Genomic DNA, 12,494 nt, shown 5'->3' with positions numbered 1-12,494 from the left:
GGCTGTCTAATTGCCTGTCTCTCTGCCTCTCTGTCTAACTGCCTGTCTGCCTGCTTCTCTACCTGTCCGTCTTCCTCTCTGCCTGCTTGTCTCCCTGCCTGTCTCCCTGTCTGCCTACCTCTCTCTACCTCTCTGTCTGCCTGTTTGCTTGCCTGCCTTCCACCTTGCCTGTCTGCATGTCTCTCTAACTGCCTGTGTGTCTGCGTGACTCTGTCTAACTGTCTGCCTGCCTGTCTCCCCTTCTGCCTGTACGTGTAACACAAGCCCTAGAGGACTATAACCATGAAGGTGACACTGTCGCAGTCAACTGACTCCCCCTGGGGATCAAGACTGTAGGAAACTGACTCCCCGTGGGGATCAAGACTGTAGGAAACTGACTCCCCCTGGGGATCAAGACTGTAGGAAACTGACTCCCTTTGGGGATCAAGACTGTAGGAAACTGACTCCCTTTGGGGATCAAGACTGTAGGAAACTGACTCCCCGTGGGGATCAAGACTGTAGGAAACTGACTCCCCTTGGGGATCAAGACTGTAGGAAACTGACTCCCCTTGGGGATCAAGACTGTAGGAAACTGACTCCCCTTGGGGATCAAGACTGTAGGAAACTGACTCCCTTTGGGGATCAAGACTGTAGGAAACTGACTCCCCCTGGGGATCAAGACTGTAGGAAACTGACTCCCCTTGGGGATCAAGACTGTAGGAAACTGACTCCCCTTGGGGATCAAGACTGTAGGAAACTGACTCCCCCTGGGGATCAAGACTGCAGGAAACTGACTCCCCCTGGGGATCAAGACTGTAGGAAACTGACTCCCCTTGGGGATGAAGACTGTAGGAAACTGACTCCCCCTGGGGATCAAGACTGTAGGAAACTGACTCCCCCTGGGGATCAAGACTGTAGGAAACTGACTCCCCTTGGGGATCAAGACTGTAGGAAACTGACTCCCCCTGGGGATCAAGACTGCAGGAAACTGACTCCCCTTGGGGATCAAGACTGTAGGAAACTGACTCCCCCTGGGGATCAAGACTGTAGGAAACTGACTCCCCCTGGGGATCAAGACTGTAGGAAACTGACTCCCCTTGGGGATCAAGACTGTAGGAAACTGACTCCCCCTGGGGATCAAGACTGCAGGAAACTGACTCCCCTTGGGGATCAAGACTGTAGGAAACTGACTCCCCCTGGGGATCAAGACTGTAGGAAACTGACTCCCCTTGGGGATGAAGACTGTAGGAAACTGACTCCCCTTGGGGATCAAGACTGTAGGAAACTGACTCCCCTTGGGGATGAAGACTGTAGGAAACTGACTCCCCCTGGGGATCAAGACTGTAGGAAACTGACTCCCCCTGGGGATCAAGACTGTAGGAAACTGACTCCCCTTGGGGATCAAGACTGTAGGAAACTGACTCCCCCTGGGGATCAAGACTGTAGGAAACTGACTCCCCTTGGGGATCAAGACTGTAGGAAACTGACTCCCCCTGGGGATCAAGACTGTAGGAAACTGACTCCCCTTGGGGATCAAGACTGTAGGAAACTGACTCCCCCTGGGGATCAAGACTGCAGGAAACTGACTCCCCTTGGGGATCAAGACTGTAGGAAACTGACTCCCCCTGGGGATCAAGACTGTAGGAAACTGACTCCCCCTGGGGATCAAGACTGTAGGAAACTGACTCCCCTTGGGGATCAAGACTGTAGGAAACTGACTCCCCCTGGGGATCAAGACTGCAGGAAACTGACTCCCCTTGGGGATCAAGACTGTAGGAAACTGACTCCCCCTGGGGATCAAGACTGTAGGAAACTGACTCCCCTTGGGGATCAAGACTGTAGGAAACTGACTCCCTTTGGGGATGAAGACTGTAGGAAACTGACTCCCCTTGGGGATCAAGACTGTAGGAAACTGACTCCCCTTGGGAATCATTAGTATCCCCCCCCCAATGGCTGCCCTGCCCTTGACTCCATATATAATGCCCATAGGGCCCAGGTCTAAAGAAGCGCACTATATACAGTGAGGGAAAAAAGTATTTGATCCCTCTGCAAAACATGATTTAGTACTTGGTGGCAAAACCCTTGTTGGCAATCACAGAGGTCAGACGTTTCTTGTAGTTGGCCACCAGGTTTGCACACATCTCAGGAGGGATTTTGTCCCACTCCTCTTTGCAGATCTTCTCCAAGTTATTAAGGTTTCGAGGCTGACGTTTGGCAACTCGAACCTTCAGCTCCCTCCACAGATTTTCTATGGGATTAAGGTCTGGAGACTGGCTAGGCCACTCCAGGACCTTAATATGCTTCTTCTTGAGCCACTCTTTTGTTGCCTTGGCCGTGTGTTTTGGGTCATTGTCATGCTGGAATACCCATCCACGACCCATTTTCAATGCCCTGGCTGAGGGAAGGAGGTTCTCACTCAAGATTTGACGATACATGGCCCCGTCCATCGTCCCTTTGATGCGGTGAAGTTGTCCTGTCCCCTTAGCAGAAAAACACCCCCAAAGCATAATGTTTCCACCTCCATGTGTGACGGTGGGGATGGTGTTCTTGGGGTCATAGGCAGCATTCCTCCTCCTCCAAACACGGCGAGTTAAGTTGATGTCAAAGAGCTCAATTTTGGTCTCATCTGACCACAACACTTTCCCCCAGTTGTCCTCTGAATCATTCAGATGTTCATTGGCAAACTTCAGACAGGCATGTATATGTGCTTTCTTGAGCAGGGGACCTTGCGGACGCTGCAGGATTTCAGTCCTTCACGGCGTAGTGTGTTACCAATTGTTTTCTTGGTGACTATGGTCCCAGCTGCCTTGAGATCATTGACAAGATCCTCCCGTGTAGTTCTGGGCTGATTCCTCACCGTTCTCATGATCATTGCAACTCCACGAGGTGAGATCTTGCATGGAGCCCCAGGCCGAGGGAGATTGACAGTTCTTTTGTGTTTCTTCCATTTGCGAATAATCGCACCAACTGTTGTCACCTTCTCACCAAGCTGCTTGGCGATGGTCTTGTAGCCCATTCCAGCCTTGTGTAGGTCTACAATCTTGTCCCTGACATCCTTGGAGAGCTCTTTGGTCTTGGCCATGGTGGAGAGTTTGGAATCTGATTGATTGATTGCTTCTGTGGACAGGTGTATTTTATACAGGTAACAAGCTGCGGTTAGGAGCACTCCCTTTAAGAGTGTGCTCCTAATCTCAGCTCGTTACCTGTATAAAAGACACTTGGGAGCCAGAAATCTTTCTGATTGAGATGGGGTCAAATACTTATTTCCCTCATTAAAATGCAAATCAATTTCTAACATTTTTAACATGCGTTTTTCTGGATTTTTTTGTTGTTATTCTGTCTCTCACTGTTCAAATAAACCTACCATTAAAATTATAGACTGATCATTTCTTTGTCAGTGGGCAAACGTACAAAATCAGCAGGGGATCAAATACTTTTTCCCTCATTGTAGGGAATAGGGTGCCATAGGGCCCAGGTCTAAAGTAGTGCACTATATCGGGAATAGGGTGTCATTTGGGACGCAGCCTTGAACTCTATTTTCAGAGCAGGAACTCACCCAGCACCATGGCAACAGACTGTAATTAAACCAAATGGAGGGTGAAATATTGAAGAGACTTTTCCTTCTTTATCCCCTCTAGTCTTCATTTGTGTTCATCTGGTCATAGGCCTTTATCTGCATCCCAAATTGCACCCTATGGGCCCAGGTCAAAAGTAGTGCACTATATAGGGAATAGTGTACCATTTGGGACACAGATTATATGTGCCAGTTGCTGTAGGTTAATCCAGTAGGTCATAGTACAAATAACTAGCACCTCTTTTTCCCCATGTAACCTCTTGTTCACCTCTCATTCAAGGTAAAAAAAAAACAGAGCCTTGAATCTTGTCAATAGACAGTGTTTAACATTACCCCTGTTGCTCCTGTGGAATGAAGTGCAGTTCCTGAGAATGATCTGAGAGGTACTTCCATACCGCAGTAGATCTGTATTCCATATGGCATTTAACATCAGCCCAATAACTACATTGTGGCAGCATCATTGAGCATCCCCAGGCAGATTGAAATGCTTTATGACGTGTCAGTTGACAGGTTACCAAATGATTATGCTACTTAGGGAAGCTACTTTTAGAGCAGTTAGGCCTAATGTTTAAAATCTCTTAATTGGGTCTTGATTCAGACATTGTCAATTAATTGATTCTCAATCTTTTTATTTTTTTACCCCTTTTTTATGATGTCCAATTGGTAGTTACAGTCTTGTCCCATCGCTGCAACTCCCCTGCGGACTCGGGAGAGGCGAAGGTCGAGAGCCATGCGTCCTCTAAAACACAACCCTGCTTCTTGACACACTGCTCGCCTTAACCCGGAAGCCAGCCGCACCAATGTGTCAGAGGAAACACCGTCCAGTTGGTGACCGGAAGTCAGCTTGCAGGTGCCCGGCCCGCCACAAGGAGTCACTAAAGCGCGATGGGCCAAACCCCGACCTAACTCGGACGACGCTGGGACAATTGTACGCCGCCTCATGGGTCTCCCGGTCACGGTCGGCTGTGACACAGCCTGGGATCGAACCCGGGTCTGTAGTGATGCCTCAAGCACTGTGATGCAGTGCCTTGGGACCGCTGCACCACTCGGGAGGCCAATTCTCAATGTTATAGAGATTCAATAAAGATCCTTCGTAGAGTCCGACCGATTGTTTTTTTGGGGTCCGATACCGATTCCCGACTAAACTTACCGATACATCTGTCGATATATTGTTTTACAGCGGGGAAATGAAAACGTGTCAATTTTCCACACTACGTTCTCAATACATTTTCATCCAAAAGAGCCAATTGTCCAAGAAATATGCTTCAAATGTTGATTTCTTACATTGTGACAATAATGCCCCATACTAGCCGAGGTAATATTATATACAGATGTAAGGTTTAACACTGAGAGCCTCTTGACACCACATAAGAGGCATCATCAATTCTATTGTCCTTTAGTAGCTGTTGTCTAAATGACCCATAAGGGAATGTGTCCCCTACACACAATAACCTCAACAGAAACGCAACAAAACAGATGAACGTCTCGAAACCCATTCAGTCCTCCTCAATAAACCTAATGGAGAGAATAGAGGGTGCAGTATAATCTCTGTTAGTGGTGAGTACTACACACCTTCCTTCCTGTTCCTGTACTATCATGTAGAGGAGACAATACCTGTTGTTCTTTCCCCTCTACGATAAGGAGAGTCAGCAGTACTAGAAATAATACTTATCACATTCACTACTGCTCTACTGTTTCAGAGAGCACAGATATAGACAGCAACTACTTATACAGTGAACAGTGAGGAGGACCTCAGATCAAAAAGATGCAAAGACCCTGGGATTGGACCCTGGGATTGAACCCTGGGCTAGGACCCTGAGATAGGACCCTGGGCTGGGACCCTGGATAGGACCCTGGGATAGGACCCTGGGCTGGGACCCTGGGCTATTACCCTGGGATAGGACCCTGGTCTGGGACCCTGGGATTGGACCCTGGGATTGAACCCTGGGCTATTACCCTGGGATAGGACCCTGGTCTGGGACCCTGGGATTGGACCCTGGGATTGAACCCTGAGATGGGACCCTGGGCTGGGACCCTGGGATAGGACCCTGGGCTGGGACCCTGGGCTGGGACCCTGGGATTGAACCCTGGGATAGGACCCTGGGCTAGGACCCTGGGCTAGGACCCTGAGATAGGACCCTGGGCTAGGACCCTGAGATAGGACCCTGGGCTGGGACTGGAGGAGGGGAGACATTAAATACCTACAGTACTGTATGTAATGGAGGTGACTCAGTGGGACCTGAAGGCTTCAGTTATCTCCTTGAGGTAATGCCTAAGGTTTTTCCGGTGTTTAGCTCAGCGAAGTCTTACTGCGCTCAGGTGACCCGGGTTCAAACCAGAGTCTTACTGTGCTCAGGTGACCCGGGTTCAAACCAGAGTCTTACTGTGCTCAGGTGACCCGGGTTCAAACCAGAGTCTTACTGTGCTCAGGTGACCCGGGTTCAAACCAGAGTCTTACTGCGCTCAGGTGACCCGGGTTTGAACCCAGACAGCCATATACATAGAGGAGAGTCTGATGGCGAGAAGGATAGGAGAACATCCCATGGCTAAAGGAATACAAATGTTTACCGTAACATCAAACCCAGGTGGACAAATGTTTACCGTAACACCAAACCCAGGTGGACAAATGTTTACCGTAACACCAAACCCAAGTGGACAAATGTTTACCGTAACACCAAACCAGGTGGACAAATGTTTACTGTAACATCAAACCAGGTGGACAAATGTTTACCGTAACACCAAACCAGGTGGACAAATGTTTACCGTAACATCAAACCCAGGTGGACAAATGTTTACCGTAACATCAAACCCAGGTGGACAAATGTTTACCGTAACACCAAACCCAGGTGGACAAATGTTTACCGTAACACCAAACCAGGTGGACAAATGTTTACCGTAACACCAAACCAGGTGGACAAATGTTTACCGTAACATCAAACCAGGTGGACAAATGTTTACCGTAACACCAAACCAGGTGGACAAATGTTTACCGTAACACCAAACCAGGTGGACAAATGTTTACCGTAACACCAAACCCAGGTGGACAAATGTTTACCGTAACATCAAACCCAGGTGGACAAATGTTTACCGTAACACCAAACCAGGTGGACAAATGTTTACCGTAACATCAAACCCAGGTGGACAAATGTTTACCGTAACACCAAACCAGGTGGACAAATGTTTACCGTAACATCAAACCCAGGTGGACAAATGTTTACCGTAACATCAAACCAGGTGGACAAATGTTTACCGTAACACCAAACCAGGTGGATAAATGTTTACCGTAACATCAAACCCAGGTGGACAAATGTTTACCGTAACATCAAACCAGGTGGACAAATGTTTACCGTAACATCAAACCCAAGTGGACAAATGTTTACCGTAACACCAAACCAGGTGGACAAATGTTTACCGTAACATCAAACCCAGGTGGACAAATGTTTACCGTAACACCAAACCCAGGTAGACAAATGTTTACCGTAACACCAAACCCAAGTGGACAAATGTTTACCGTAACACCAAACCAGGTGGACAAATGTTTACTGTAACATCAAACCAGGTGGACAAATGTTTACCGTAACACCAAACAAGGTGGACAAATGTTTACCGTAACATCAAACCCAGGTGGACAAATGTTTACCGTAACATCAAACCCAGGTGGACAAATGTTTACCGTAACACCAAACCCAGGTGGACAAATGTTTACCGTAACACCAAACCAGGTGGACAAATGTTTACCGTAACACCAAACCAGGTGGACAAATGTTTACCGTAACATCAAACCAGGTGGACAAATGTTTACCGTAACACCAAACCAGGTGGACAAATGTTTACCGTAACACCAAACCAGGTGGACAAATGTTTACCGTAACACCAAACCCAGGTGGACAAATGTTTACCGTAACATCAAACCCAGGTGGACAAATGTTTACCGTAACACCAAACCAGGTGGACAAATGTTTACCGTAACACCAAACCAGGTGGACAAATGTTTACCGTAACATCAAACCCAGGTGGACAAATGTTTACTGTAACACCAAACCCAGGTGGACAAATGTTTACCGTAACATCAAACCAGGTGGACAAATGTTTACCGTAACATCAAACCCAGGTGGACAAATGTTTACCGTAACACCAAACCAGGTGGACAAATGTTTACCGTAACATCAAACCCAGGTGGACAAATGTTTACCGTAACATCAAACCAGGTGGACAAATGTTTACCGTAACACCAAACCAGGTGGATAAATGTTTACCGTAACATCAAACCCAGGTGGACAAATGTTTACCGTAACATCAAACCAGGTGGACAAATGTTTACCGTAACATCAAACCCAAGTGGACAAATGTTTACCGTAACACCAAACCAGGTGGACAAATGTTTACCGTAACATCAAACCCAGGTGGACAAATGTTTACCGTAACACCAAACCCAGGTGGACAAATGTTTACCGTAACACCAAACCAGGTGGACAAATGTTTACCGTAACACCAAACCAGGAGGACAAATGTTTACCGTAACACCAAACCAGGTGGACAAATGTTTACCGTAACACCAAACCCAGGTGGACAAATGTTTACCGTAACATCAAACCCAGGTGGACAAATGTTTACCGTAACATCAAACCAGGTGGACAAATGTTTACCGTAACACCAAACCAGGTGGACAAATGTTTACCGTAACATCAAACCCAGGTGGACAAATGTTTACCGTAACACCAAACCCAGGTGGACAAATGTTTACCGTAACATCAAACCAGGTGGACAAATGTTTACCGTAACATCAAACCCAGGTGGACAAATGTTTACCGTAACACCAAACCAGGTGGACAAATGTTTACCGTAACATCAAACCCAGGTGGACAAATGTTTACCGTAACATCAAACCAGGTGGACAAATGTTTACCGTAACACCAAACCAGGTGGATAAATGTTTACCGTAACATCAAACCCAGGTGGACAAATGTTTACCGTAACATCAAACCAGGTGGACAAATGTTTACCGTAACATCAAACCCAGGTGGACAAATGTTTACCGTAACACCAAACCAGGTGGACAAATGTTTACCGTAACATCAAACCAGGTGGACAAATGTTTACCGTAACATCAAACCCAGGTGGACAAATGTTTACCGTAACACCAAACCAGGTGGACAAATGTTTACCGTAACATCAAACCAGGTGGACAAATGTTTACCGTAACATCAAACCAGGTGGACAAATGTCTCTCAGTAGGTTAATCCAGAAACAGCAGTCCAGTGCACAATGCCCATTATAAAGTATTAAGGCCAGGGTAACAGTCAGAAGCATCCCACTGCTCAGCCCCATGTGACCCAGGAGACATCTATGGATAACAGAGAGAGCAGGAGAAGTGCGCTTCAACAGCCCCAACACCACTTCATCATTACAGACATCATCTGCAACCATGATGCTCTCTAGCACTTTGGCTCTCTCTATCCCCCCACCCTCTCTCTCTCTCTCTCCCTGTCTCTCTCTTCCCTCCCTCTCTCACTCTCTCCCTGTCTCTCTCTATCCCCCCACCCTCTCTCTCTCTCTCTCTCTCTCTCTCCCTGTCTCTCTCTTCCCTCCCTCTCTCACTCTCTCCCTGTCTCTCTCTATCCCCCCACCCTCTCTCTCTCTCTCTCTCTCTCTCCCTGTCTCTCTCTTCCCTCCCTCCCTCTCTCACTCTCTCTCTCTCTCTCTCTCCCTGTCTCTCTCTTCCCTCCCTCTCTCCCTCTCTCCCTGTCTCTCCCTGTCTCTCTCTTCCCTCCCCGTCTCTCTCTCTCCCTCGCTCCGTCTCTCTCTCTCTCCCTGTCTCTCTTCCCTCCCTCTCTCTCTCCCTGTCTCTCTCTTCCCTCCCTCGCTCCTTGTCTCTCTCTTTCTCCCCCATCTCTCTCTCTCCCTCGCTCCCTGTCTCTCTCTTTCTCTCCCCTCTCTCCCTCCCCCTGTGTCTCTCGCATTATCTCCCCTTGCTCGCTCTCTATTCCTCTCTCCCTGTGTTTTTCTCTACCCTCTCTCGCTGTCTCTCTTCTTCTCTCCCCTCTCTCATTATTCCTCTCTCTCCATATCTCACACTAACACACTAACATACACATATACACACACACACACACACACACACACACACACACACACACACACACACACACACACACACACACACACACACACACACACACACACACACACACACACACACACATTACTATACTGCTTACAACAAGGGCATAAGCATTCTATCCTCAACTACTTTTACAGATACAGAAATCTCACAATTTGAGGGCAGAATGTATTGATATCAATAGAGAAATAACGTATTGTTTTACTCTTATGAGAGTAAGTGTTTTGTAATGAACCTATAGTACAATGTAATAGGTCTAGAAACATTTGTTTTTACACCTACATATTTGAAACAATACGTATTTTGTCATTCTTTGGTTTCTGGACCAAGCAGCTTAGCCGAGGGTGGGACTAACGGTAAAGGACCAGAGTGACACTATAATGAACTCTCTGTGCAACTCGGGGAAGTGAAACACATTTTCCAGTAGACTACTGTTCTTATTCTTACCTTGAGCTATTGCTATCGACTCAAACCGGTGCAGTTCTCTAAGCAGGGTTGTGCGTTCGGTGGGGTGAAGACTATAAATAAAATCCTTGGCTCCTTGCGGTGAGTTCAAGGGCTCCATCGGGTCCTTGTGAGGGTGTGTGCCCAAGTCGCAGCACTGCTGGCTGGGCAGTATCGGTACAGGCTGGCGTAGCGGAGCTAGGTTTGACCCGCGGACTCTTCCCAACATGTTCCCCGACCTCAGAATGAGGGCGGGCCGCAGGACTCTCTGCAAACTGGGCAGCATGGTGAAGATAAAAGGGAAGTGGAGGCGTCGACAACCTAGAATAGAAATACAATTTTAACGCTTACTGAAGCGTAAAGCAAAATACAGTAGGCTAGGCTACTTACGATACAACATTCTAGACTGTTTCACGTATGAATGCATTCTACAGCAGTAGGCTACTGTAGAATGGCTAAGCCCATTCATAGGCAATAAGTAACAAAGTAGACCCAGACTCAGATCGGGCTGTCAAAGTGCAACTTATCACAACACAGACCTGTCGATCAGCGGATGCTCTGCCGGCCTGTCCTGTCAAAAATCAGATCTCTTTCGGCTGGAAAACGCAGCTCCGAACCATAAGTCCTTCTATTAGAATTTCATAGATCATGAAAACAATTCGCCAACAAAACACATTCGTGGCAAAATCGGCGAGTCAACAAGAAACATCCCTTCTCATCTTCATATCCACAACATCGCCGAGGCTACTTCCCAGTCTGCGGTCGGATGGGCTGCCTCTCTTCCCCGTGATGTGCGCCCTTCTCTCTAGGCTAAAAATATTTTCCAATGGAATAGCTTGACTATACGTAGCTATGACGGCATTTGCCTTACGTTTTTGTATAGCTCATACAGTGAGTGCGAAGGTACCAGTAGACCAATAGCCTACTGTAGGCCTATTTGCGGCAGGTATCAATAGACATCCTAAGGACGACTGTATAGGACATTTGAGCATAGTACATGTATGACAACATGGGAAATGTATTTTTCATTCCATATGTAATGCCATTACAGAACGTTCTACATGCTATTTTTAGTGACTACATTTCCCAGATGAGCACTAGGGCTATAGAAAAACTACTTTTTTGCTGCCGCATTATGGGAAACGTATTTTAGTCCGACCGGTGGCCTCTCCGTAATCTATTTATTGCCTCAAAACAACTGGGAACTCGGAAATCTCCGACTCCCGACTTCAGTGCGTTCAAGACAACTGGGAACTCGAAAAAAACGAGCTCCGACAGGCTAAAATTGTTTTGAATGGTCAACTCATTCGGAAATTCGGGCATCTTTCTAGAGCTTCGACTTTCCAACCTGAAGATCACTGACGTCATGATTTGACCTGCTTTTTCCCGAGTTCCCAGTTGTCTTCAAAGCGTAATCTGGCTCATCATTCCACAGACAGTGACCAAAGTCATCATATAGCTCTCCATATCTCCATCCAATATCTATATCCTGGCCACAGTCACAACTGAAGCTAACAATCCCCTCATCACAGAGACAGCCCTAAAAACTAAACATCCCTTCTTGGGCTTGGTGTGGAATTACTACGTTACTAAGACATCAGGAAGAAGACTACTAGTACAGGGACAGTCAGTCACTAGTACAGGGACAGTCAGTCAGTCACTAGTACAGGGACAGTCAGTCACTAGTACAGGGACAGTCAGTCACTAGTACAGGGACAGTCAGTTACTAGTACAGGGACAGTCAGTCACTAGTACAGGGACAGTCAGTCACTAGTCAGTCACTAGTAAAGGGACAGTTAGTCACTAGTACAGGGACAGTCAGTCACTAGTACAGGGACAGTCAGTCACTAGTACAGGGACAGTCAGTCACTAGTACAGGGACAGTCAGTCACTAGTAGAGGGACAGTCAGTCACTAGTAGAGGGACAGTCAGTCACTAGTACAGGGACAGTCAGTCAGTCACTAGTACAGGGACAGTCATTCAGTAGTACAGGGACAGTCAGTCACTAGTACAGGGACAGTCAGTCAGTAGTACAGGGACAGTCAGTCACTAGTACAGGGACAGTTATTCACTAGTACAGTACAGGGACAGTCAGTCACTAGTATAGGGAAAGTCAGTCACTAGTACAGGGACAGTCAGTCAGTCACTAGTACAGGGACAGTCAGTCAGTAGTACAGGGACAGTCAGTCAGTAGTACAGAGACAGTCAGTCAGTAGTACAGAGACAGTCAGTCACTAGTACAGGGACAGTCAGTCACTAGTACAGGGACAGTCAGTCACTAGTCAGTCACTAGTACAGGGACAGTTATTCACTAGTACAGTACAGGGACAGTCAGTCAGTAGTGCAGGGACAGTTAGTCACTAGTACAGGGACAGT

General features: G+C 47.2%; 1 protein-coding gene across 1 annotated transcript in view; it reads right to left on the bottom strand.

Annotated features, from left to right (window-relative positions):
* Nucleotides 1-11,116, bottom strand: part of LOC123743219 (transmembrane protein 65) — a 101,655-nt gene extending 90,539 nt beyond the window's left edge. Inside the window, exons 1-2 of the mRNA XM_082975975.1 lie at nt 10,658-11,116; nt 10,122-10,439 (exon numbers count right to left, since the gene is read on the bottom strand). Of these exons, the coding sequence (XP_082832101.1) occupies nt 10,122-10,404 (283 nt within the window). The 5' untranslated portion in view covers nt 10,405-10,439; nt 10,658-11,116. The remainder of the gene's footprint in view (nt 1-10,121; nt 10,440-10,657) is intronic.
* Nucleotides 11,117-12,494: the final 1,378 nt, after the last annotated feature.

Source organism: Salmo salar, chromosome 05 (genome assembly GCF_965601325.2).
Source record: "Salmo salar chromosome 05, fSalSal1, whole genome shotgun sequence".
Classification (NCBI taxonomy): Eukaryota; Metazoa; Chordata; class Actinopteri; order Salmoniformes; family Salmonidae; genus Salmo; species Salmo salar.
Note: the sequence above shows the minus strand (reverse complement) of the source record. Positions and strands in the feature narration are given on the sequence as shown.